We start from the raw sequence: 25,108 nt of genomic DNA on the forward strand, positions 1-25,108 counted from the left end.
TCTCTCTCTCTGTGTCTCTGTCTCTGTCTCTGTCTCTCTCTCTTTCTCTCTCTCTCTCTCTCTCTCTCTCTCTCTCTCTCTCTCTCTCTCTCTCTCGTGTGTGTGTGTGTGTGTATGTGTGTGTGTCCAGAAGAACTCTGGAGTTCCCAAGTCCATGCTTGAGAAGGGCAACAACTGTGGCCTCACCCCATGGAGCTCTTGGACTTTCAAGTCTTGGAATTGTAAACCACATATCTCAGCAACTGAGCCCAAGGAGGACCTATGTGTTGGGGTATTGGATGCTGTACCCCACAATGAAGGCACTGGGCTCCAGACCCCATCTGACACTCCACGACTACCCCTAAGCATTCAGAGTTGAGTTATGTGGGAATCAAAACCATAGGCAGCATGAAACCCCGGGTTACTCAGCTTGGACACAGAAGCTCCGCCCTCATCTTGCCCAGGGATGCTTAAAGATGGCTCTGGACCCCCCATGTCCTTGCCCAGGACCGATACTGTTACTATGGGACGATATGGCAGATGCTGTTGCTATGGGGCAGCATGGAGGTGGAAACGGCTTCTAGATGTTGATATGAATGAATAAGAACTGACATCTAGGTGATGGCCTCTGTGATGTTTGGAAGGCTCAGGATGCTGACGAGCCTCACGGAGTGGTCTGACTTCTCAAGCAGGATGGAGAGCAGCTGAGATGCAGTTACCTCACTGTGCCAGTCAGAGACTAGAAAGGGAGCCACATCCACCCCGTGGCTAGGGGACCTTTCCATCCCTCTTACACTTCTCTGCCTGCCCATTACTTACCTGTGGGTTGAGGCTACTCACACTCTAGGCTCCTTGCCCTGGACTCCTGGGATGGACTGGTTTGCACCTCCTTCCCTTTGCAGAGTCCTCAGCCCATGTCTAACACACCTTAAACTCTGGCCCCAGGTTGGAAAACTCTCTCAACTTCAGTTTTTTCCTTTAGGTAAGTGACTTGGAAAAGAGACCTTGGGACAAGTGCTGGGCCACAGCTGCCCTCAGTGACTTCTGTGGCAACAGGTGATGGCTCCATTTCTGCTGCAGGAATGAGGGTTCAGCTCTATCCTGCCTAGAATGCTAAGAAGCCTGTAGAACTGAACAGGCAGTCGGGCTTGTGTCAGGACAGATTGCTGCTCTGCCCACTGACCTAGGACTCACATTTTGCCGCTTGTATGCCCGAGTCTCATATCTTTGCTTTAGCTATGACTCAGCCAACCTTACCCTCTGTATCCACCAGGATTGGACTACCCTTTGGAGAATATCAGGTAGACTTGCTATCAAACACAACACTTAAAAGGCTCATTTTTAAGCCACACGGGCCCACAAAAAGAGTTGCAGGAACACCGGGGTAAGATCAGCAAAGGCTTCTGGGTAGTGACGCCTCTCCACCAGTTGATGTAGAAGCATCCAGGGACAAGCACCTGGAGGGAGGCTTGACGGACATGGGCCAAGATGGATGTTCTGTGGCAGGATCAGACCTCAGGCCTGGTTTAAAGCAGCCTGGGGGTAGGGGAGGGCTTGCTGGGTACTCACCTCTGACCAGGGGCTCGTGTACCACTTGAAGCAAGGTCTCTCGAAGCATGTACTCTCTTCAGGGGGCTTCCTGGATAACCCACACTCGGGACCACTGCGCATCTGAGGCTTCCCATTGGCCAGCTCCATGCAGAGAACCAGCCGCTTTTTCACGCCACGCCCACAGGTGGTGTTGCACTGAAAGGGGTTAGCCAGGATGGGTCAGTGGGACAGAAGCCCAGAGAACCAGAACCCTGACCACAGCACCTCTGGTGGCCAAAGTTTGGTCAATGATATTTGGGGGAAGTACAAGCTCTTTCGACTGGGGGATTGGCTGACAAACGCTTTGTTAGGTAACCATTTGGCCCCATCCGGATCTGATCAAGAGCAATTAGGCCCCAAACCATCTGTTTTGAAACAAATTGGCTAATGTAATTTGTCCAAGGATGATTAGGCCAAAATCAATTCTGCAGAAAGCGATTTGGCCCAAGATTATTTAGTTAGCAGTGGCCCGCCTGAAACCATTGACGGAGAACAATCGCCTGAAATGGCACGTTAGTGACAAGGGCTGGTGGGGACAGAAGACAAGTGGGTTGTGATAGCAAAAGGTCATCAAGGCCTGCAGGCTGAAAGTGTGCAGCCAGTACACCCTGTCTCTGGCTTTGTGTTCACCAGAACAGGGCCCAGTAAGAAGATACTGGGGACCTGCGGGCATCGCTGGGAGAGGGGACCGGAAGTGGTTTTACTACTTTTCTTTTTGGCTTTTTTCCAGATTGTTAGTCAATTGTTCTTCATGGTTTGCCATTAATTCCTCATTGTAACCAGCCATTGGCACTTAGGTTAATTCCCCCATCCCCTACATGACTCACAGATAGGCTCTATGCAGGCTCCTGGGTACTCACCCGCTCCCAGTCTTGAGCCAGCCAGTGGGCCGGGCAGTTCTTATCCCCACAGGGGTGGATGGCCAAAGGCTTTGTCTCCATCTGGCACTGAGACTCCGGGACTACCCGTCCATCACTGGTCTTACAGTACACGTGCCTGATCGTACGGCCCTGCCCACAGCTTCCACTACACTGCAAGAGAGGACAGCGGGGGCCAGTGGAATATCAGGGGCCATTCCACAAGCCCCCGACCTGCATCATCCCCGAGGAAGAGAAACAGCATCCAGGGCAGTGTAGGGGAAGCAGTTTCCATGGCAACCGCTTTTTAAATAACATTTCTGTTCTAATTACAGAAATAACATGCTCAGTGCAAAACACACATGGAGAAAAGCACAGCTCAAAAGGTCACCTGAGCCCCCACCACCGGAGAGGACCCTTCCTAGCGTGTGAGCAACTGTGTTCCAGGTGAGACAGACAGATGGAGAAAGAGTCTGGGAGGGAAAAGAGACATGGGGAATCAGAGACAGGGAAAGACGTGCAGACAGAAAGTAGAGACAAGGCGAGATGTCAGGCGAGGTGGAAAGAGAGACATCATTGATGGGATAGTTATGTCCGCTCTTGTTTGAGTTCCTAAAAGAGTGGAAGCGGGGGACGGGGTGTCATTGTGCTTTTCTTCTCATGCCTTTATTACAGATAGATGAGAACACGGAGGCTCAGCAAAGCAGAGTCCTCAGATTCAGGGTCCCGTCCCTAGCCCCATGCCCCGAATCTGCCCTCACCGGTCCCCAGTCTGAGACAGTCCACTGGCGGTCACAGGGAGGCCCTGTGCAATTCTTCTCTCCCACAGGCCTGGTGTTGGGGTCACACAGTTTCTCATCCTCAGAGCAGCGAATGTCTCTGGTCACGACACTGCGCTCCCCACACTTGGCTGTGCACTGCAAGGAAGTCGGGGTGAGAGACATCCTGACACACCCATTCGGGGGCACAGGCCACCACCTCAGCATTGGCAGGCGCTCACCTCTGACCACTCAGACATCTCCCACTGTGGCCCGCAGGCCGGATTGCGGCATATCTTGCGCTCCTCAGGCCGTACGGCCTCTGTGGCCTCGCACAAGTCACTGTACACGGAGCTGTCGAAGCCGGGAGACAGCATCTTCCAGCAGCGTACGATCCTGAACTGATGGCCCTCACCACAGGTGCGTGAGCACTCGCTCCAGCTGCTGGTCTCCCACCTGCCTCGGGAGCGAGGAAAGCCCTCAGTGGCCCCAAATCACACAGGCCAAGCCAGACTGGAAGGAGGTAAGACCAACCAGTGGGGGCTATGCCCATGATAAGCCTGTGTTAGGTAGTCCCAAGTAGAATGTTGGGTGAGTGTCCTGCAAGGGCCCATGGCCTTAGGGTACCTGGCTAACTTCACCTACCCTCACCTCCAGGCCTTCTTTCTGTCCCCTTCCACACTTGCCACCCTTCAGGTCCATACTCCAGTGCCCCAGAGCCCCAGGCCTCATTTGCCCTGCTGGGTCACACAGGTGACTGTGGCCCATTATGGACTCTGATTCTTCGTGGGCAATGGTGGAAGTGAACCAAAGGTCTGGTCCAGCTCTGTACTCAGAGCAGGGCATCTCCAGTGTGTAGGATGACCACCCGTCTGCGCCCTGTACTGTGTGGGGCTATGAAAGACCAGGTTCCTCCATGCAGGTCCTCTGAGAAGACACACTTGGAGAAGAATCTAAATCAAGTTCAGGCCAGCTCTGTGGTCATTTATTCCAGGAAGGAACAAATGCTCAGATGTAGTAGCAGGAAGAAAAGAATGAGGGTGAGCATGTTGGGGAGCCAGAGATACATGGCTCCTTGGAAGTGACACCAAGGCTCTGCTTCTGCCTTGAAGACAAGATACGAGACATAGGGGCTAGAAAGATGGGGACCCACTCACATCCCAGGGTGTAATCTTCCCTAGTTAGCACAGAGATATCGATCTAGTGTGGAGAGTAATGTGGAAAACACCCCGTGGTAGAAAGTGTTCAGTGACTATCCCATGTGCTCTGCTGTGCTCCCCACATAGCCCCACAGCTCAGCCCGCGGCAGAGGCAAAGCAGAGCCTCGTGTGTGCATGAGTGCATGTACACATGCATACACATGCACACACATGCACACACACACACTCACATACATACACTCACATACATACACTCACACACTCACATAACACACACACACACACAAACATTTACACACTCACATACATATACATACACACACTCACATATACACACATAGACACATGCACACACAGTCACACACTTACATACATACACATACACTCACACACATACACACGTACACGCACACACATACACATACTCACACACACATACACACATACATGCACACACATACACACAATCACATACATACACACACTCACATACACACATACACACACTCACATACACACACTCACACACGCACATATGCATACACACACACACACACGTGCACGCACACACTCATTCTGACACCCAGCCTGGTGCTCGAGGACAGGTACCTGGGCTGGCACTCCCTCCCAGCGCAGAATTCGTGGACAGGCTCAGGACGGGTGAGGGCATCGCAGTAGCTGTCGTCCACCTCCACACCATCATAGCGGACACACATGGCGTATGTGGACATGACTCCTAGGTTTGGGGCAAGGCAAGGGTCTGTAAACTGTGTGGTTAGCAGTAAGTACCTTGGATACCAGCGGATGGGTGAGCCTTGTGATCTTGGATGGGTCACATGACCGCTCAGAGATCTGTTTCTTGGGTTGGGGGTGGTAAAAACCCAGAGCTGGATGTGGGGAAGCTCTGTGGGACAGAGTCTCAGGATCTGACTTCTGACTCCTTTCTTTGCCCAGCCCAGGCATCTAGCTCACCCGCCATAAATCTAGATGAGCCTTATGGAGGCTGAGGAAGTGCAGCCATGAACCCTGATGTGCACTTGTCTGATAAACCCCATTATAAGAGATGAGCCATTAGGAAGTAGAAAGAACAAACCACTGCCGTCCTTGACAGCCCTGACCCCAGATATCAGATTAGGTACCCCAGCTCTTACTGAAGGTCTCCTAACCAGCACCTTCAAATCTTTAACCATCTGTATGACTTTTCCTGGGATTCTTGGAGTCTAAAATCACTTGGGGGACAGGAAGGGTTACACACATAAATCACCAGCCAGCCTTTTCCTAACCATATGGATTCCCTGGCTACCCTGTCTCTCTATTCCTCCTGGACCTACTTCCTACACCTAAGAGCAAACCTGCATGGGGCTGTCTAGAAGTTGAGCATCTCCTTCCCTCAAAGTAAGTGTGCCAGGGATGTGTGTGGCTGGGGAAAGCCAGTGTGGAAGAGCCTCCTAGGGTTTTCAGTGTATCTACCTTCCCTGGGGTATCTGAGACCCAGCAGCCTTTGCTGCTCCAAATCCCAGCCCTAGACAGAACTATAGAGTCCGGGAAGAAACCGTGTGTGTGTGTGTGTGTGTGTGTGTGTGTGTGTGTGTGTGTGTGTGTGTTTTCCATGAGGGCCAAGCCAGGTTGCAATTACTGGTTCCTCCCTTGCCAACCCTGGGCTGAGCAGTCTTCAGTGTGCCAGAGGAGGAGACAGCTTCCTGGCCAGGTCTACTTAGAACATTTCAGGCCTCAGAGACACTAGCTCTGGGACCCAAGGATGTACAGACAGGGCTGGGGATTTCTGCGGTTGCCCCAAGTACCTGGTTATGTATTGACTTGTTATGGAATGGAAACACTCAGATGAGAATCCAAGACCCACTTAGGACCATCAGACTTGTCAAAACCCCAGATTGCTAATCTCCAAAATGAGAACTTTCCAGGAATGCTACAAGATGAAAATATTATTTTTTTTTCTCTGCACCTTTTCCTTACACCTGTCTTGAGTAGGGAGCTTCTCAAAACTTCTTAGCCACAGATGTCCATCCTCAGTAACAGTCCCACCAATTTCCTTGATCCTGGGAAGTTTTTGCTGTGCTGTGGGAGACTGAGGGACAGTCTAGAAGCCATACCCCGAGTCCCAAGCAGAGTCCAGGACCACTTAACAGCATTGCTGTTCCAAAAGAACAAACTTAAGATCCTAACTACAGTTAAGAGTTCAGGGTAGAGAGAAGGCAGGCCCCACAACCTAGCACAGCCTCGAGAACAGATCTCAGCATGAGGGGAGCAGAGAGAATTGGAGCACTCAAGACTCCACAGAACATCTGCAGACTGTGTGTGTGTCCGCAGCTGGCAAAACCCACTTACACGGCCTGGCTTCTTCAGTGTGGTTTCCAGACAATGAACGAGGTTATGCCAGAAGGGGCCGAGGCAGTGAACTGTCCACAGTATGGACCCTTCTCTGTCCTTTCTGCTGGTGTCACCCAATTGGATCAGTGCCTCCTGGGGTGACAGGAGCCTCTCTGCTTCTGACATCTTTGTCTAAGGCAGCCCTCGTCCCTTCCCTAGCATCAGGCCTGTCCTATTTCCTTCCTTCCCGTGTCCTGCTCTGCACTGTGGGAAACCCAGAACAGCCCTGCTCCCTGTCCTGGCCACTGTCGAAGTGTTGAAAGACAATAGTTTCATGCTGTCCCTGGAGGCATCATCTAGCAGGGCTCATTCATCAGGCCCCTTGCCACCAAGGCTGCCTCAACCTGGAGACATCTCAAGTGATGTCACCTCCCCAGCCTCCAGAAAGTTTCCACTGTCACAACACATGGGGAGCTCCACAGCCAGGATGGCTCGAAGGATCCATAGCGTGCCCACACCCAGCTTCGACAGGCTCTGAGAAGTTAAGGGCCACAGCGCCTGCCATACAGTTTGGTCCTGACAGTCCATCCCTATGAAAGGCACCCTGCAGGGCTCATCTGGCTTGGTCCTGGGCTAGGGCCAGCTTCAGCCTTGGAACCCACAGCAGGTCTGTAGCAATAGTGCTCACTGGCTGAATTTAAACCAGACAGGTGGTTTCTTCTCATTCATCCCACAAACACCTTCGCCACGGTACAGTACATTCCCTTTCACAGGTAGAAATAAGTGTGGTTTGCTGAGAACCTGGTGTGTTATACAGTAGGCAGTATGGTCCAAATGCTCCTCTATCCCAACGTGTTTGTTTGCTTCCAGATTGTTAGATTGTTAGGTACAGGGCAGCATTGTGTGTCTGGGGGCAGGGCCAACATGAGCAGACCCTCAATGCTGAAGGTTCTCATCTCTACTCTGAAGAGCCCCTCTCCTGAGATATCAGAGAATATTTAGGTCTGGCAGACCTGGACCTGCTTGTCATCCTGCATGTCGTGGGAATGAGGATTGTTTTTTGACCCTCCAGCTCCGGCCATCCCACTCCACCTCCCAGATCAAGAAACCATGCAAGGTCCCTGGGGTTGACTTTGGACTGCAGGTGAATGGGTGAGTCTCTAGCTGAGCCCCAGCCACTGTCAAGGTAGACTCAGCGAGGTGGCCCAGTGGTTCCGGGCTCAGTACCTGTGGTGCACGTGGCGCTGCAGGGCTCGTGGGATGAAAGCTTCCACCTGTACATGTCAGCTGGGCTCACACCTTGTTTGCGCGCCTTGGGTCTGGTCCTGAAACAAGGTCAGAGAGTGGGGTGAGAGAACTAGATGCGTATGGGCTTCATTCTTGGGTGGATGGATCCCCTCTGAGGCTACACACTCTCCTTAAAGACACACCTTCCTGGGCTTGAGTCAGTACCCTCTTGAAAGACCAGGACTCCCACCCTCTGGAACACCACACACACACAAAAGGAGACACGCATATTGGCACTGAGCAGACATAGGTCATTTCCCATCTCCGGAACTGAACTGAACAGGCTACCTGGGGGCACTCTGTTCTTTCAGAGACACACTAAACAATGAGGATCTCACCAACATCGCAACCGCCCTTCAACACGGGCTTCTCGCTACATCTCACTCTGGTTAGCGGGTTCCTTCTTCCCACCCCAGAAGGAATCCCAGAAGGCTCTTCAGGACCGAGATGGTCCAGAATTTTCCCCAGCTGCCTCCCTCAGCTGGGGCTCTGATGAATGGGGACACCAGCCATTCAGCTTCCAGTTTTCAAACTCACAAAGCCCAGCTGCAGGAGGCAGAGTGGTCTAGTCCCGCACTGCGGCTCAGGTCAGTGATGGCTGCACAGACCAGCTGACGGGAAGAGGCACACTGGGGGCCGGCCAGCCAACAGCTATGATTCTTGGCCAGAGCTCTGGTGGCCACAGCCAAGTATTGTTAGGACTGTTAGCTTCTTTGAACCAGCCTCAACACCCCCTGTGCAGGCTATTTGGGACTCTGCAGGGGGAGGATGTGGCTGCTGCTGCATTACCTCCACCCAGGGTGTCTGCTTCAAGACTTAGCCCCTCAAGTAAGAACATAGCCCCTGAGTCTCATAACCCCAAAGCCAAGAAGAGCAGTTGGGGGACCAGCCCCACCCATAGCAGCTCCCTGGGCCAACTCTACTTCTCTTGGAATTAAGAGGGGTTAGCTAAGGGCTCTGCCCTGACACCTATTACAGCTCTTAAATGGACCGTCTCTTTCCTGGGGACTACTGGAGGATTGTGGGTGTTATAGGCCATTACATTCTAAAAGCCATTCTGGCTGAGTCTGTGGTAGGGACAGCTGTCGGGACTGTTAGTCAAGTGGGTGAGAACTGCGCCTGTGTTTTGCTCCGATTGGCTCATGTCTCCCAAGAGAGTGCTTTAAGGATGAGCACTGCCCCGATAGCACGCCATGCTCTGAGAACCCAGGAAATGATCCACCAACAGGAGCCTCAGTCATGAGTTTACTGCTGTGCTCTGTGAATTCTCAGGAGAGGGTGCCTGCAGAAAGGAAGGAGACAGGGGCCTGGGCCACCTCTCCTGGGGCTCAGACCAACCCTTGAGCCTGGCTCTATGCAGAGGAAGCTCTGCCCTCTTCCCTGCTTACAAACAAAACTATAACACGAAGGGAGGGGATTCAAGACCCTTCGTTTCAAAGAAAGGGATCCTGGACCTGAGCTCCCAGTGGGACCCACTTACAGCACCAACTTGGGTGGGTCAAACACCTCAGTGGGGAAGAATTGGGGAGAGGAATCAGTCCCTAAGGCTTGACCCAGACAACGCTGGAATTGTCCGCCCCCTACACACACCCCGCCACTGCTTTCTGCAGCCTTAAATTCCTTCCAAGAACAAAAAGAGAGAAGATGCTCTTGATGTAGACGCTCCTCCATCTTTATATAATTACACACTTCCCAGCCACAGCCCACATGACTCAGCCCTGACTCAAGAGCTAGCCGCCAGGTTCAAAATAACCCTTTGGATTTTAAGCCTTAAAGGTATTTCTGGAGGGGCTGTCTACACCCACTCTCCAGCACGTGTGGGGTGCTGGGTGCTGCTTGAATCGCAAGGCAGCATCTAACAGGTTTCCTTGCTGGAAGGTGTATCAAGAAGCACGACGCCTGGAAACCATCACCACCCCAATCTGGAAGGGCCCTGCCCTCGGCCGCGATGGTTTCCAAGATACCGGTGGCCACTGCTTTTGGGTTCTTGCCCAGCGCCTGGCGGGACACAGGCTCCTGAAATCCCCAGAGAGCAGAAGCTCTGAAATGACTGTTTATAGGTGAACCAGAAAGTCTCTTCCTACCCCGCTCCAGGCCTCAGAGAGGGATGTGTGCCTCTGCATCTCAGACGCCTGTTCCCAAGGAGTCTGGTGACAGCCCCTCCCGGGATTGTTTGAAGCCTTTCTAGGAGATGAAAATAGCCCTTCCTTTCTGGGCTGCCCCTTTGATTTTGCCTGCTCCCAGAGCAGACTTGACTTCCTGTGTTTGGACAACACGCCGAGACGTGGCTATTTCGGCTTGGTAGTTTCCCCTATGGCCTCCCTCAGCCCATTATCTCCCCAGACCATCTTTGGTCCCCACCAGCAGCATCCTTTGATGGCAGCTGGTTGGGTATCTAACTGAGCTACACTTTTCCGAGTGTTGACAACCCGTTTTAATGACTGGCTCTGGGAATCCAGTATGTCCCACAGGGCTAAAGGGACAGGATAAGAAGAGACAGACACTTTAAAATTCTGGTTCCTGGGCACTCTAGTGGGACCTGCTTAGAGCACCCATTCAGGGTAATCCAAACCTCTTGTGGGGAGGAGGAAATAACAGTCCCTAAGGCTTGATCCAAACAACATGAGACGCCTGATTGGGCCCTGCCCTGCTCTCAACAGCTTGTATGTGACTTTGGCCTGTGAAGCATTGCATTGCTGAGCCACCAGACCTTTGACAGACAGAGAAGTTGAGGCCTAGAAGAGAATGAAGATGCATCCACCTCCCAGGGATGACCTGCCCTTTCACTATGCCACACAACTGCCCACATAGACTATATCACAGCTGAATAAAGGAGAGGTGGTGCCACTTGATAAATCTATATAGAGCCCTGGTTGCTGTCACCATTTGGGCTGTGGGTGTCTGGGCAGTCCCTTCCCTAATCTTTGGAGGCTTAGTGACTAACTGGGAGCATCCATTTCTAGGCCTTTGTTGTGATATATATCATGCCTGTTGTCCCCAAGGAAGATGCAGAGAGAGCCAGCATCCCAGGGAGACTGGCTGGGTCCCAAAGAGAGACCTTTCTGATTCAAAACCATCTGGCCCATCACCACTGTCTGTGACTTCTCTCAGTGTCCCTGATCCTGTCCCCACTCACCCCCAGGATAAAAGACTGTCTTTCCTTGCCAGTCTGTGGGTCCTCCAAACCAGGCAGAGTCCCCTAGAAACTTTGATGGTGCCAAGGTCAGGGTAAGAGGCCAGTCCAGAATCCCATCTAGTCAGGGGTCATCAGCAAGGTCCCTGGTGTGCACCAGCCCTTGGAAACAAGACTTCAGAAGGCAGTGTGAGAGAAGAGGCAGCAACAGAACCTCCAGTTCTGCTACCCTCAAGCCCTAGACAAGTGGGAGAGGTGACCTAAACTCTGTCATCTTAGAGTGACCGTCAAATCTCCCATCAAACCCCGATCTCAGCCTCCCTCCATCAGGATAGAGTTCACCTCAAGATTTTGAGTGGGTTCCCAGGAAACAAAACAAAGTTAATGGGCTGGTTCCCATCTCCAGTCCTCATCCACCCCCAGAGGCAGACAATTCTAACCCTAGCTGTTTATACAAGCCTTGATGTACACCCAGGCACCTGAGAAATAACTTTAGTAACTGGGGAGATTCTCTAGTAAGGGCATGGAAGGACCAGGGTCACCACTAGCCCAGGAGGATGAGACTTCAGGCCCCTCCAGCCGAGCCCTGGCTGTCCAGGCATCCCCAGGCCCTCCTCTTGGTGGATCTCCAGCCTTGCTCTCCAGGCAGGTGTCCCCAACCCTGATTCTATACCTGATTCTCAACCATAGCTCTTGTCTGTCTGTGATGATGGCTTACTGCATAGACCCACCATGCTAGCAGCTCCAGCCTACTCCTAACTTTGATTCAGGGTCTCATTGTCAGGGAAAGAACCCCAGGTTCCTCTATCATCCTCTGTTTGGTTGGGGTGAAGGCTGCTATTGAGGTTACACATTCAGGCAGAGCTCATCTTGTGCCTGATAGCCATGTTTCAATGACTATCCAGGCATAGAACCCAGGACCCCAAATCCGTAGGCTCTGTGCACTTGGCATGGCCTCCCCTTCTGAGTTCCCAGGAACTAACACCGAGGGTCTTTGACCTATGCATCAGGAAGCTGTGAGCAGCGTACCTCCAGCAAGTTCCAGCTCATGGTCAGCATCAGGAGTTGAAGCTGTCATAGCTTCATGAATCTACCTTTCAGAAAGACATGTTACCGCCCAGGCCCACAATCTCATGTCAGATTTATAGGGTGGCTGAAAGTGTGGTTCTCTCCCACTTGCCTCCAGGTCCCTGCACCTTCCAGCCAGACCCCCCCTGTAATGACTCCTACTCCATCGGCGCTAAGATGGGGCAAGGGGAAGAGCCTTTTACCTTGCCTTGTGAGTCCTGTTCCCAGCCAAGGTAGGGAGGCTGGCACTGGTGTTGGGGAATGGGGCCTCAGAGGAGGTGTTGTTGATCCTGTCACTATTCAGCTCCAGGTAAGACCCGTTGACCAGGTAGGTAGCAGGCCCCTCGTTCTCCTCATAGTCCACATAGAAGCTCTCAGCTGGGGAGCTTCTGGGGGTGCCCTGGGCAAAGATGCTGTTGATGGTCTCATTGAGAGAGAACTCTTCAGAGTCAGAGCCTGTGCCCAGCAGCCGGTCGGAGATGGCGTTGGCTGAGAGAAGCTCCTGGGAGGGGAAACGCGCATCGACCTCCCGGTCATCCTTGTCCCCTGAGAGAGCCATCCCAGTGGCATTGCGGTCTGCAGAGAGACGGGTGTTTCAACATCCATAGCTGCTATTGTGTTGATCTTTGTTGCCCCTCCTCCTCCACATTCCTGTGTGTGGCAGGTGAGTTACGTAATGAGGATGACTCCCAGGCTCTACTCCATCAGACACAGTTGGCCAACATCAAGTGATGGGAAACCCAATGGCCATGGCAGACAGTTGGGCAGTGTCCCCAGAGACCAGGCTCAGCTGGAAGCTCAACCTAAGATCTGATTTGGAAAGAGGATCTTTATGGGCTCATGAAATAAATTAACCTGAATATAGGGCGGGCCCTCAATTTATGACTGGCACCTGCCTAAAGAGAGAGAACATGGACACGTAAACCTCAAGAAGTCCAGTTCAGGAGAGAGGCAACACACCTGGGGCCACGAGCAATATCTATTTCCCGGTGCCCAGTGCTATCCAATGGAGCCATGGAGTGGCTGCTTTTGACCTCCAGTTCCACTGGGTGGAAGAGCTGACAGGTTACCTCCTCTCTAAGCTCACTCTTCTTCCTCTGTAGCTATGGGGTCTACATCCTCAGAATCAGAGAGTGAAGGACCAAAATGTTTTGAAAAGAGAATTGCGTACTGACTGGGTCTGGTGGTGCATGCTTTAATCCCAGCAATGAGGAGGCAGAGACAGATGGTTCTCTATGAATTTGAGACCAGTCTGGTCTAGTCTATGTGGCAAGTTCCATCGAGATCCTGTCTTAAGAAGGAAAAGGAAATGGAAGAGGAGGAGAAAGAGGGGAGGAGGGGGAGGAGGAAAAAGAATTGCATCTATGCTGAAGTGATTTTGACAGTTAATATTGACTGTCAGCTTGACAGGCTCTAGAGATGCCAAGGAGACAGTCTTCTGCACTTGTCTATGAGGAGTTTTCTAGATTAGGCCGATGGAGCAGGGAAGACCCACCAAAACTGTGGGCAGCACCATCCCATGTAAAAGGAGATCGTGAACACCAACTTCTACCTCTCTCTGCTCCGTCTGCAGATGCAATGTGACCAGCTGCCTCAAGCTTCTGCCGCCATGATGGACTGTATCTCCGGAATTGTGAGCCAAAAGAAAACCTTCCTTCCTGGAGCTGCTTTTCTCGCGTATTTTGTTACAGAAACAAGACAGGTAACTAATCCATTGATGCATAGCGCCTGTCATGTATCACCTTGCCATCACCTGGTGTCATCACTACCCACGGCACACACACTGCATCTAGGTCAGCTGTGATGATCACTGGTACATGGAGGATAGTCTGGGTTCTAAGCAAGCACACCATTGTGGACAGGGATTTGAGAAGCTGAGAATTTCTGTATCCAAGATGAGTCTATAATCAATCTGCAGGTCACAAGCTATGACCGTATAGCTCAGACTTCACACTGTGCTAGAATCAATCTGCAGGTCACAAGCTATGACTGTATAGCTCAGACTTCACACTGTGCTTGCCCAGAGAGTATGCAAGCAACTGGCAATTCTCTCTAGCCTCTTCTGCAGACTTCAAAGGGAACCGACACTCCTCACTCGAGGCCTCTGTACCTGGGGAGCCCTGGCCTTTCCCATATCCACTCTTCCTCTTTCTCACCTTGGAAGCCCTTGCCCCTGGGAGGTCCCTCACAGACCCCACCGCTGGCTCGCTTGCACACCTCGTTGGTCTCCTGGCCTCCGCCTGGGCCCAGCTCCACTCCAGGGGCTGGAGGCTGAAACAGCTGGTTATTCAGGCCCAGCCTCTCGGAGGAAGCCGGGCGGTAGAGTGAGCCATTGTGCTGCATGAAGCCCAGCAGCCTGGCGCCGTCCAGCTCCTGGCCTTCGGTGCTCTCGGTGCTCTCGGAGGCTGGCTCGGAGAAGCTATAATAGACAGGCTGCAGGTGGTGCATGTGTGGTGGCTGCAGCAACGTGTACTCGAAGGTGATCGAGGGGCTCTTGCCATTCTGGTTCCACACCTGGGGAGGGAGAAGAGGTGAGACCTGGCTTCTTTCCTTGCCCCTGCTTAGCAGCAAAATCCTCCTGAGACAAAAAGTGGTCCTGATTACGGCTGAGTCCGTCCCAGGGAATCACACCTGAGAGAATACGGCATCTTGCTTTCGTCCTAGGGCAGCTGTGCTCAGAGACAGGGAAAAGGGGACACATTGCATGTCACTGCCATCTCGGGTCAGCAATCCGAATAGCACTGGTCTCATTGCATCTGCCCAGGACTCCTAGAGCAGCTGATGAGGTTTAGAACCCAGACTATGCCTCCATTCGGGACAGCATTAACGGATCAGCGCAGTCATGGAGCTCCCGGAGATAGTCAAAGCCTCTGTAGAGACCACAAGCCAGTGTGACCTCTCCCCTAGACAGACTTCAAAGCCTTCGTTCAGAGTCGCTATCCTAAGATCCGGAGGCTGGCAGGAGTGGATTTGGCAGTGGGACTAGCTGCTCATGGGGCCATAGAGCTGAAGAAATGGCACACAAGGACCCTGAAAGGGTGACAAGGAACAGACCGCAGAAAGCTAAGCAGTGCCAGGGTAAGCCATAACGGGACACCGGGGCATGAATGGCACCACTGGGATATCTCAAGGGTGGCTGGGGACAGGAGCAGGGACTAGGGAAGGCGCTCCATTGGAACAAGATGGCAAAGAGAACCAGCGTCATTTCAAGCTAACCAGATGGCTGCAGGTGTGGTCAAGAAACTCTGATGCCTAAAGCTTCAGGGAAGAAAAGGTGGAAGAGGGAAAATCCAGGTCAGCGCTTCACCCTGCTGGGACTGCTGCACCAGACAGAGTCAGGCTGGGTCAGTGGGACCCACCACAAAGAAAAGATCTGGGTCAAGATGCTTGGAAATGCTTGAAATCTCAAATGTCCTGAATGGTCTGGGACTGGGAAGGAACAGTTCTTCCTCAGCATTTAAAGCTGTCTTAGAAGAAATGGCATGAAAAGCTTCCCTTCCTAACCTTGGTCTTCCCCTGAGTGCCAGGCCAAAGGGTCTGGTAAAGGCATGTTCTCCATCCAGCAGGGAAGTCCTAGAGAATCAGCGGTTCCTGCTGGGCTTTCGGGACCAGGGCAGACCCTTGAAGAGTGTTCTTACACTCTGGAATAACATGCTGGCCTGCTAAGAGGGAGGGTGGACTGAGTGAGGCCCACACAGGGCAGACGCAAGGGGAGTGATTCAAGAACAGGCAATTCATGTTCTGTTCACTCAGGGGTGGCCAAGTGACATCAGTGTCATTTAGAGGGACAGAGTGGTACATTCTCACATGACAGGGCTGGTGGCAAGTGGGGTTGACAAGTTCTGAACTCCCCAGCAGTTGTAGATATGAGCAGGCTATGAATTGATAAAGGTAAGCAACAAAAAAACAGTAACAGGGCTGGAGAGATGGCTCAGAAGCTAAGAGCACTGGCTGCTCTTCCAGAGGTCCTGTGTTCAATTCCCAGCAACCACATGGTGGCTCACAACCATCCATAATAAGATTGGATGCCCTCTTCTGGAGTGCAGGCATACATGCAGACAGAACACTGTATATATAATATAAAAAAATACATCCTAAAAAAAAGAAAACAGTAACAGAGGGGCTGGACAGATGGCTCAATAGGTAAGTGTACATGCTATGCAAGCATAGGTGCCTGAGTTTAAAATCCCAACATCCACGTAACAGCTGGGTGCTCCTGTAACACTGCCGTCAGAGAACAGAGATAGGCAGATCCCTGGAGCCTGCTAGCTAACCAACCTAATGCAAACAATGAACTTCAGGGTCAGTGAGAGAGCCTGTCTCAAGAGAATAAGGCTAATGAAGAAGGCACCTGAAGTCTTCCTGTGACGTCCCAATGCATTCATGCCCCACCCCAGACACCCAGACATGCCCCAATCACAAGTCAGATTCAGTATCTCTGTGTCACTCAGTAAGAGTAACAAGACACAGAGACATGGCTAACAAAAGACAAAATGCCACACCCACACTTTGAGGATGGACAAATGGGCCCACAAAGGTCCTTCTTGATTGACACAGGTTAAACCAGAGGAGGAGGCAGAAGCAGCTGTCCAGGCAAGGTTATGACCCTTGCCCCCATTTATTGAACCAGTTTCTAGACTCAGAATCCACTCTCCAAGGGAGGGACCCACGGTTCTCCTCTAAATGGCCAACAGCTGTATACTAACTCAACTGTTGCCCAGAGAGAAGGCTGGACATTCTGGAACCAGGTCTAAGTTGTCACTGTTGACCATGGACCCTAACCACCACTGACTTTTGTCCTCATTGCAAGCATTTGGATAAGTGATGACCAGAAGATGGCACAGGTCTTGGCTAGCCGTGTGTTCACTGGGTCCCTCATACCCGAGTGAATAAGCGATAGACAGTGCTAAGTTGACACACTTGACATATCCAAGAGAGCAAATCTGAGACACCATTGATTCCTGGGCTGTCATAAATGTCCATGCCATGCATCATGACCTCAAGGACAAAGGAGTAGGAAGCATAGCCCACATTCAGCCCCACAGCTCACATGGCCCTGATAGTACTGAAATGACTTCAGTGACCTGTCATCAGAGCCCAGTTGAGTGCTGTAGGCTCAACCAAGCATCAGATACTCAGGTTTATGGCAGGTGTGCTGACTTTTCTAGAGAAAATTAACATGGCCTTGGGTTGAGCATATTTGGTCCTGGTGTGGTAAATGGTCTCCTTCTAGTCCTCCAAGAGCCGCTTCCATCTACCTGGGTGGATTATAGCCAACATACACAGCTGGGATCCAGTCCCATGTAATTCAAAACAACAGGACCATTCTACAAGACACTATGCTGGTACTGCAGTGACTTGCATTTCCTGATGCCAGCTGCGGCAAAACATGAGGTCCCAACTCCACCCTGCCTGCTGCTCAGGGCACTGAGAATCCAAGGGGGAAAGGGGCCATGAGCAACGAAAACACTGCAGTACCATTGGAGGCAGGATGAACCTAAGGGACATAGAGAGCCAACTGAAACATGGGAAGTGGTTCCAGCCACCTGTCCTTAGCTTCCGGCGAGGTTCCCAATGACCACAGAACGAGCTAACAGAGCAGGTAGTGCTGATTGGATGAATGAATGAATGAATGAATGAATGAATGAAAAAGAAAGTAAGCAAGTGGATGGATAGATGAATTAATGAATCAATGGGAAATGAAGTAAGTGAGTTAAAATCTGAGTGAATGAATGAATGAGAAAGTGATCAGTGAATAGATGGAATGAATGAACAAGCCCTGTACACACACCGCCACCCTCCCAGGCTGCAACAATACTGATAATGCGCTCAGGGTCCTCAAGCCCCAACCTGTAGCTGGATTCTGGGAAGTCAGTGCCCACAACCCTTACTGGCCCTGAAGCCTGTGGCACACGCACCATGACATTCAGGCCCTGGTTGGTGGGTCCCTGTGCCACAATGTACTCAATGCCAGTCTCATAGACATCCATGGGCCGGCGGTATTTGACCACTGTACCAGCAATGTTGAAGTTCTTGGGGCTGTCCACCTTGTAGTTGCCATTAAAGAAGTAGAAGCCAGCTTCGTCTGCAAGAGCTGGAAGAGAAAAAAAAAATCACTGCGTCGCATGGGCTAGACAGGCTGAGCAGAAAGGAGAGAGACACAGGGAGGAGCCAGCACACAGGTTCCAAGAATGGTGGCCAGCCTTGCCTTCCCTCTCCAAAATGACCCAAAGACAGGAAATTCAATGTCACAGGGAATCAGACAGACACTCTGCCTGGGGCCAGCATGTGGCCCTAGCCAGTGAGGGCCTAAGAGACACAAACACACTTTCCTATCAGTCTAAAACAAACAACCACAGGCCAGTCTGGGTAGTTGGAAGAGCCAACAGGGAAGGCTGGCCCTGCCCTTCTGGCTGCCTCAGATGGGCCAAAGGGATTGCAAGGTAATGAGCTAGCGCCATAGCCAAGTGGCCAGTCTGGACCAGGAGGGTCTGCGACTGTGAACAACAGGTACCAGCCAGATACTAGACTAGACGGCACAGCCTGACTGGGACCCTGGTTGTGGGACCAACTCGAGTCCCTCAGCTGAGGAAGGGTCTCAGAGCCTCATCCAGGACCCACTGTGACTGACACTGTAGCCCAGCCTGGCTTTCAGAAGTCTTTTCCTGGACCACCCCAAGATGACCAGCCCTGCCCTTCTTAGTAGAAACAATGGCATTCAGTTACCCAATTAATCTGTCCGCTCTGCTGGGTTAACACCTACTGGGAAGCCAATCAGGCAAGAGCAGAACCTGGACACACCTGTCACCACCTCCCTTGGGCAGATATGACTGGGTACTTTCAGGACCTGGCTGGAAGCCACTGAAAGCTGGGTTCAGAAAGGAATATGCCCATGACACCCCAACAGCCCATCTCCCCACTGGCCAGGGCCAAACACCAGCCTGGAAGCTAGCCTTTCCAGAAGCTATGGGGATTAAGCAAAGGTCCTCTGAGCCTCCAGAGCTGGGGAAGAAAGGGAGGAGGCAGCCTCAGCACTGGGGGGACATTCTGTCTTCTAGAGGGTGTCCTTAACGCCGGTTCCAGGAACTGGCCCGCCAGAGGAGCGAGCGCTGTTTCCAAAGGCCCTGATGCAATCCGAGCAGAGGAGCCGGGGCAATTAATTTATTATCAGGCAGACGCAACAAGCAGGACGTGTCTGAAAAATACCCTTAACGTAATAACGTCAGAACACAGCGTCAAGTCCAAGTCCGGCTGGGGCCTGGTTGTCCTGGCTCAGCTTCCAGATCTGCGCCCAGGGTTCAGCTCAAGGCCCACATCCAAAACCTGTTTCCTGACAGCGAGGACCTTCCTTCCTGTGGCTTTCCCAGCCCTTGGTATTTCCAGTGTCTGCCTCAAGAATGAGAGCCTTGCAGCCAGCTCAGAGAACACAACGTCTCCCGGCCTCCCTGCAGTCCTAGTGAGCTCGCAGACAGCAGAGCCACCGGCCTGGCTGGAGGCCCGGCTCTCCCTGCTCAACCCACAGATGTCCCCAGCAGTGTAGGCCTGGGGCCAGCCATGTGCAAACTTGCTGGGATTGGGCCTTCAAATGCTCTCAGAGCCTGACAGGAGGCAAGAGAGCCTGGTGCTGGGCTCAACCTGAGGATCTTCAGAACACCTCTCCTTCTCTACATCCCTGGAGTAGAGAGCTCTGTCATGCTCAGCTCCTTGAGGTGTGGGATGGGAAGTCAAGTGGGTGACAGGACACAGTATCAAGACTAAGTTCGTTTCAGAGAACTTCTCTTAGTTAGGCTGGGCCCCAGATCTGTCTCATACAGGGCCGAGCCAAGGGCAGAATGGCTTGTAGGTACTGGTACCTGCCCATATGGGGCTTCAGCCACTAGTCCATGCCAACAGTCCAGCTTCACCCACTACCCATGCAAAGGCTGTCATCAAGATGGGGCTTCATCACTGGTCACTATTTCCAGAATGCCCAAGGTCGCCATTTCTACTCTAGAGTGCCACCTCTCACAGGGAACTGGGCACAGTCAGCATGGCGTCTCAGATAGATCTGTGATTAAATCCTTCCTCAGCAGCTCATGGCCTTGGACTGGCCACCCAGCTCTCAGCCCTGTGACTCACTTCTTGATAGACCCTACCTCTGGCTTCCTGGATTCTGTCTGGGCCAGGTTCCCTAGTGATGGGGAGCTTACTACCTGATGTCAAACCCTGTCTCTTGTTTAGCACCTTTAAGGACAAGGACCTTCCACACAGGGGTGAAGTAAGCTGTTTCTCTGGCCTCCATAGCTGCGCCCTGCATTTGACTGTCCCACTCTCCAGATAGAGGTCAAAGTTCAGGTGTCATTCCCCATCCATCCACGCACACACACCCAGTTCCACCTACTTACCCAGCACGTCTGCTGACTTCTTCCTCTCCACAATCTGGATGTCTCGGGCCCCTGCTGGGATATGGGTCACCAAAGAGTAACCTGGAGAATAGGAACATCTGTGAGCAAAGCCAGGGAAGGCAGGATGCTGCAGCAGGGAGCTGCCGTTTGTCCCCTGCAAAGCTACTCCTGGGTGTCAGTGCCGTCTGTGGGCTCTGGAGAGGTAAGGGGCACCAGTCCGCCTAGCGGCTGTCCCAGCCATAGGTGTGCGATCTCACCTAGTCCTGTTGAACTGCTCATGTTGTCCAGGAAGCTGACCCTCTTCCACCAAGACCATTGGCCTGCCCCTCCCCCAACAAGGGACACAGTGGACTGCAGAGACTTTAAACATGCTGAAGTCTACAGACATAGATCATGTTCTACTTTATCACCTGAGAGACCTTTGGCCTCCATTTTCTCATCTAGTCCAGAGACACGGACCCCAGAACTATGTCAACACATGGTTATTGTCAACTCGCATCTTCTCAGAACATCTTGTTGATGGCCAAGGCTTGATGCATCCACACAAAGAGAGTGGGTACCAGCTCTTCAGATAGAAGCCGACCACCCTGCAAGAGCAGCTACTGTCTACAGGCCTGGGCTGTAAGAGGCGCTGCCGGCCGTTTCAGACCCCATCACCCAGGCCTTGCAATAGTGGGGAGACAGTCATAGACAATTCCAAGTACAACAGGAAGCAGGAGTGGAGGCAGGGACAAAGAGCCACAGCTGCTGGTGGAGAGGGTCCCGGCAGAAAAGAGTTAAAAAGAACAGAACCATCTCCTGGGAGATGAGAGGGATCTCAGGACATGGTTTCATAGAGTTGGTGTTCCTATCCTAAATTCCCTGCAGAAGGCCGCAGAGGCCACACTCAAGCCGCTGAGGGCCAGATGTTCCCGCCTGGTCCCTGACCCGACCCCTCCTCTATGGGTCCTTGAGGAGCCTGCTCTGAGACAGTCTCACATGGGGCTCCTTGAGAAGCAGGGGTGAGGGGCTCTGGTTTGCAGCACTGAGCTGTTTTTGTGCTGCACACTGCCCCAGTGTAGCTGCTGAAGGGTGCATTGTTCACGTGGTGTCTCCAGGCAGAAAGCAGGAAAGAGGTTCATGATGGCATGGCCATAAGACAAAATGCCGATTGAGGCTTAAGGACTGGGAAGTGGTCACTTTGCTGAGACAGGGTCTCTCTATGTGACCCTGACTGGCCTAGAATTTGCTGTGCAAAACAAGGCAGCCTCAAACTTGCAGTGATCTTCCTGCCTCTGCCTCCCAAGTGCTGGGATTACAGGCACACACCATCATCTGGCTTTAATTTTTGGCCGACAGGGGCTGACAACAGGCAACACACCAAGAGCCCCACAGGGTGCCAACAAACCCAATGCGCGGATGAGCTGAGTGTACGGGGCGAGGCCCACAGCACCCAAGGGAGAGCTCCCACCCCCGACCACAGCCAGCCTCAGAACGAAGGGATGGGAGTCTGAGGGAGCTTCTGGGTGAAGACAGAGCCCTCCTGATGAACTCCTATCAGCCCACGGCCTTCCACCTGGCTTTAATTTTTAAATTAGCAAGTGGTCCACAAGACTCCTGAGCAGTTAGCGCTTGACTCCCATGAGCTTCAGGACACGGCCTGGCCTTGAATATGGTTAGGGAGCCCAGATCTTTCAAGGCAGACATGTGGTTCTGTAGCTAGGACCCAGGGCCCAGCTTCCCAGGTTTGAGACCCAGGGCCTTAGACTCAGGTCACCGTAGCCCGTTGCTTTCTCTGTAGCTTTGGGCACCAGTAGCAGCAGCTGCCTTATAGCGATGTCCCCAGATGTGGATGAGTTAATGCTGGCCAGACCTGGCTCTGTGCCTGGTTGGGAAACACTCAGCAGCATAAGAGGGATCATTCTTACTTCAACCTCAGCCTCTCCAGAGACAGCATCACCCAGAGCACAGGCCCTGACTGGTGGGCTTTGTGGCATCTGACATGAGCTGAGTGCTCTAAAGGAGAGGCACTGCCTGACCTCTGACCTCTGACCCCTGACTCCATCTCTGCCTCGAGTCCAGCAGAAAGTTGTGAGCAGGCGTGTGGAAAGAAGCAGGGGACAGAGGAACAGCCCAGCTTTGCCACACTTCACCTTTTGCAGGCCTCCAAAGAAAGAGCATCTGCCCACCACACTAGGGAGACAGTTGGCATGCAGATTCAACTCCGTACACGCAAGCAGCTGCTGTGCCCACGCCTCCTTCGTCAATCTCCTCCCTTCGCCCTATACTGGTGCTTCATTCTTGGTGGCCTCCTGCAGGGACTCCTGGAGCCCATACTGATTCTGCGATCACCTCTCATGTGGGGGCAAACAAGACTTCTTGGCTTCGTGGGCCCTCCAGGGGTCTCAGTAGGACTCCCTTGCCTCCCTGGGAGAACTTGAGCCTTCAATTCCCACACTGAGCCTCAGTTTCCCCATCTGCTAAGTGGATTTCAAGTTGCCCTCCCTTCCTTCATAATAACTTAGTTTGACTCCACACACAGTTCTTGGGACACAGAAATGCATTCTGTAGTGCACTGGCTATCACAAGTGATACATGAAGGTCTGTCTCACGCGTGGATCCCAAACATGAGGGTCAGACGCAAACACCAGGTCATTAAACACAGCACTAGAGAGAGGAGTCTCAGTCTGAGCCCTGAAGCCAGCACGTCCAGAGTCAAGTCCCACACACTCCAAGACTCATGCCTCAGTTTCCCCATTCCGTCCTCCCTGAAGACTGCCTCAAAGGTCACATGTGATCCCATACTGTGTCCAGTGGTGTGCAGGTGATGTAAAGAGCCCCTTTTTATGGCCAGCAGGAAGGAGCCTTACACCTCTGCCTGGGCCTGGGCAGAGACGGAGAGGACCCAGGATAGGACACCTACCTGGCAGGTGGGATGCAGGGCTACACCACTCAGGCTGCCACACCCGCTCTTACCAAGATGATTGTTGCCCTTCCGGTAGTTGCCCGTCACGTGGGTGCAGCTGCTCCCGTCCCCCTGGCAGACACCGCACTTGTCCAGCGTGTGGGTGGAGAAGAGCACTCCGTCACAGCCAATGGGCTGCAAGAAGCAAGGGGAGAGGCCGCTGGGGCACTGGGACTGGCACAGGGGCGCCTCTGCCTCTGACAGGCAGGGTGGCCAGCGCAGTGAGAACGGCTATACTTTTGGTACAATGTTTAACAACCTCACATTTTCCAGACACGCAAACCCCTCTCAGGTCGGTGAGCTTGCAGGAAGTGCCGTCGCGGGCGGGCACCATGAGCTGCCGCTGGCCGTCCACAGTGGTACAGTGCAGATCGCATGGCTTACTGGAGATGTGGACGTAGTCATCTGGTGGGGGGAGGGGGGAGGTAGAGAGTCTCAGGGGAGAGGGTGCTGGACCCGTCCCCTCCTACTAATACAGCATCTTTCCATTACACAGACGGGGCAGCCGAGGTTTGAAAAGGAAGGACCTGACAAAGTGCTGATAGCAGAAATGACATGAGCCCAGTCCAAGTTCCAAATTCTGCCTCCTTGTGAGCGGGCGTCACACCTGAGACCCACAAAAGGGTTTCCCGTGGCAGAGGAGCTGGACACCTCAGTGTTTCCACAGGGTGGGGGAAGAATGGCTCATTTACACTGTGCCTGAACAATTCGTTTCCTCTCCCATGGGGAGAGAGAGGGAGAAAGGTGGGCGCGGAACAACACGCAAACCCCCAGTCCCATGAGACCTCAGCCAGTCCTCATTTGGGCTTGTCTGGGCTGGTTCCTGTCTAACCCCTGGGGACAGTGGGAGAGTCCTGACCTCTGAGGGCAGCCCTGCAGGAAACTCAGCTCTACAATCTGTCCCTGGTGATATCACAGGTCACGGGGAGGGGGGGGGGGGAGGGGACAGACCTCCAGGCCCTCTTCTAGAGAAGCGTAAATGACCACCGCAGCCTTCAACAAGACCTGGCTCTGAGTCTTGGTTTCCCCACACGCCCACCCGTAGAGCTTATTCCTGAAGCTCAGGTACCCGGGTAGAGGGGCTTCCATTGGTATGCCCGGCCGTCATACACACGGGAGTTGAAGGAGACGCACTGCTCTTCGCGGAAGCTCCTCCCATCCGGTGGACACTCCTGAAAGAAGAAGGCGCACAGGCTCCAGAAGGAACTGAGCAGGAAGTGGCTACAGATGATTCTTGGTGGGGGGGGACTCAGTCCATTTTGCCCCCTGCTCCCGGTCTCTCTCCCCTTCACCTCCAACTACTCAGAAGGAACAGTGATTATTCTTCCAGTACCACCAGGTACCAGCCTTCCTAATATTCTGGTTTTCACCCTGACCTTGGGATAGATGGGACACTGGTGGCTCTCCCTACACTCCATCCGCTGGCATGTGGAATCTCCACATGTAGACACACCTGGGTGCAAAGTGCCTATAACTAATCCAATGTACTTGATGGCTACACACAGGGACTGAATCAGCAGGAGCGGACTCTGTGTAAAGAACCTTCGGCATATAGGGGGCAATTGCCCATGCTGGAGATAGACTCCAAACTAGGTTAGTGTCTGTCTCCTTCAGGAGCTC

At 52.8% G+C, this 25,108-nt stretch overlaps 1 protein-coding gene across 1 annotated transcript in view; it reads right to left on the bottom strand.

Annotated features, from left to right (window-relative positions):
* Positions 1-25,108, bottom strand: part of Adamtsl2 (ADAMTS like 2) — a 32,286-nt gene that overhangs the window by 2,988 nt on the left and 4,190 nt on the right. Inside the window, exons 5-17 of the mRNA XM_005346218.3 lie at positions 24,558-24,660; positions 23,748-23,893; positions 23,500-23,623; positions 20,545-20,625; positions 18,079-18,254; positions 14,317-14,674; positions 12,364-12,736; positions 7,900-7,997; positions 4,954-5,080; positions 3,427-3,640; positions 3,188-3,343; positions 2,430-2,600; positions 1,549-1,725 (exon numbers count right to left, since the gene is read on the bottom strand). Coding sequence (XP_005346275.1) covers positions 1,549-1,725; positions 2,430-2,600; positions 3,188-3,343; positions 3,427-3,640; positions 4,954-5,080; positions 7,900-7,997; positions 12,364-12,736; positions 14,317-14,674; positions 18,079-18,254; positions 20,545-20,625; positions 23,500-23,623; positions 23,748-23,893; positions 24,558-24,660 — 2,304 coding nt within the window. The remainder of the gene's footprint in view (positions 1-1,548; positions 1,726-2,429; positions 2,601-3,187; positions 3,344-3,426; positions 3,641-4,953; positions 5,081-7,899; positions 7,998-12,363; positions 12,737-14,316; positions 14,675-18,078; positions 18,255-20,544; positions 20,626-23,499; positions 23,624-23,747; positions 23,894-24,557; positions 24,661-25,108) is intronic.

This window comes from Microtus ochrogaster, chromosome 4 (assembly GCF_000317375.1).
Source record: "Microtus ochrogaster isolate Prairie Vole_2 chromosome 4, MicOch1.0, whole genome shotgun sequence".
In the NCBI taxonomy this organism is placed as follows: Eukaryota; Metazoa; Chordata; class Mammalia; order Rodentia; family Cricetidae; genus Microtus; species Microtus ochrogaster.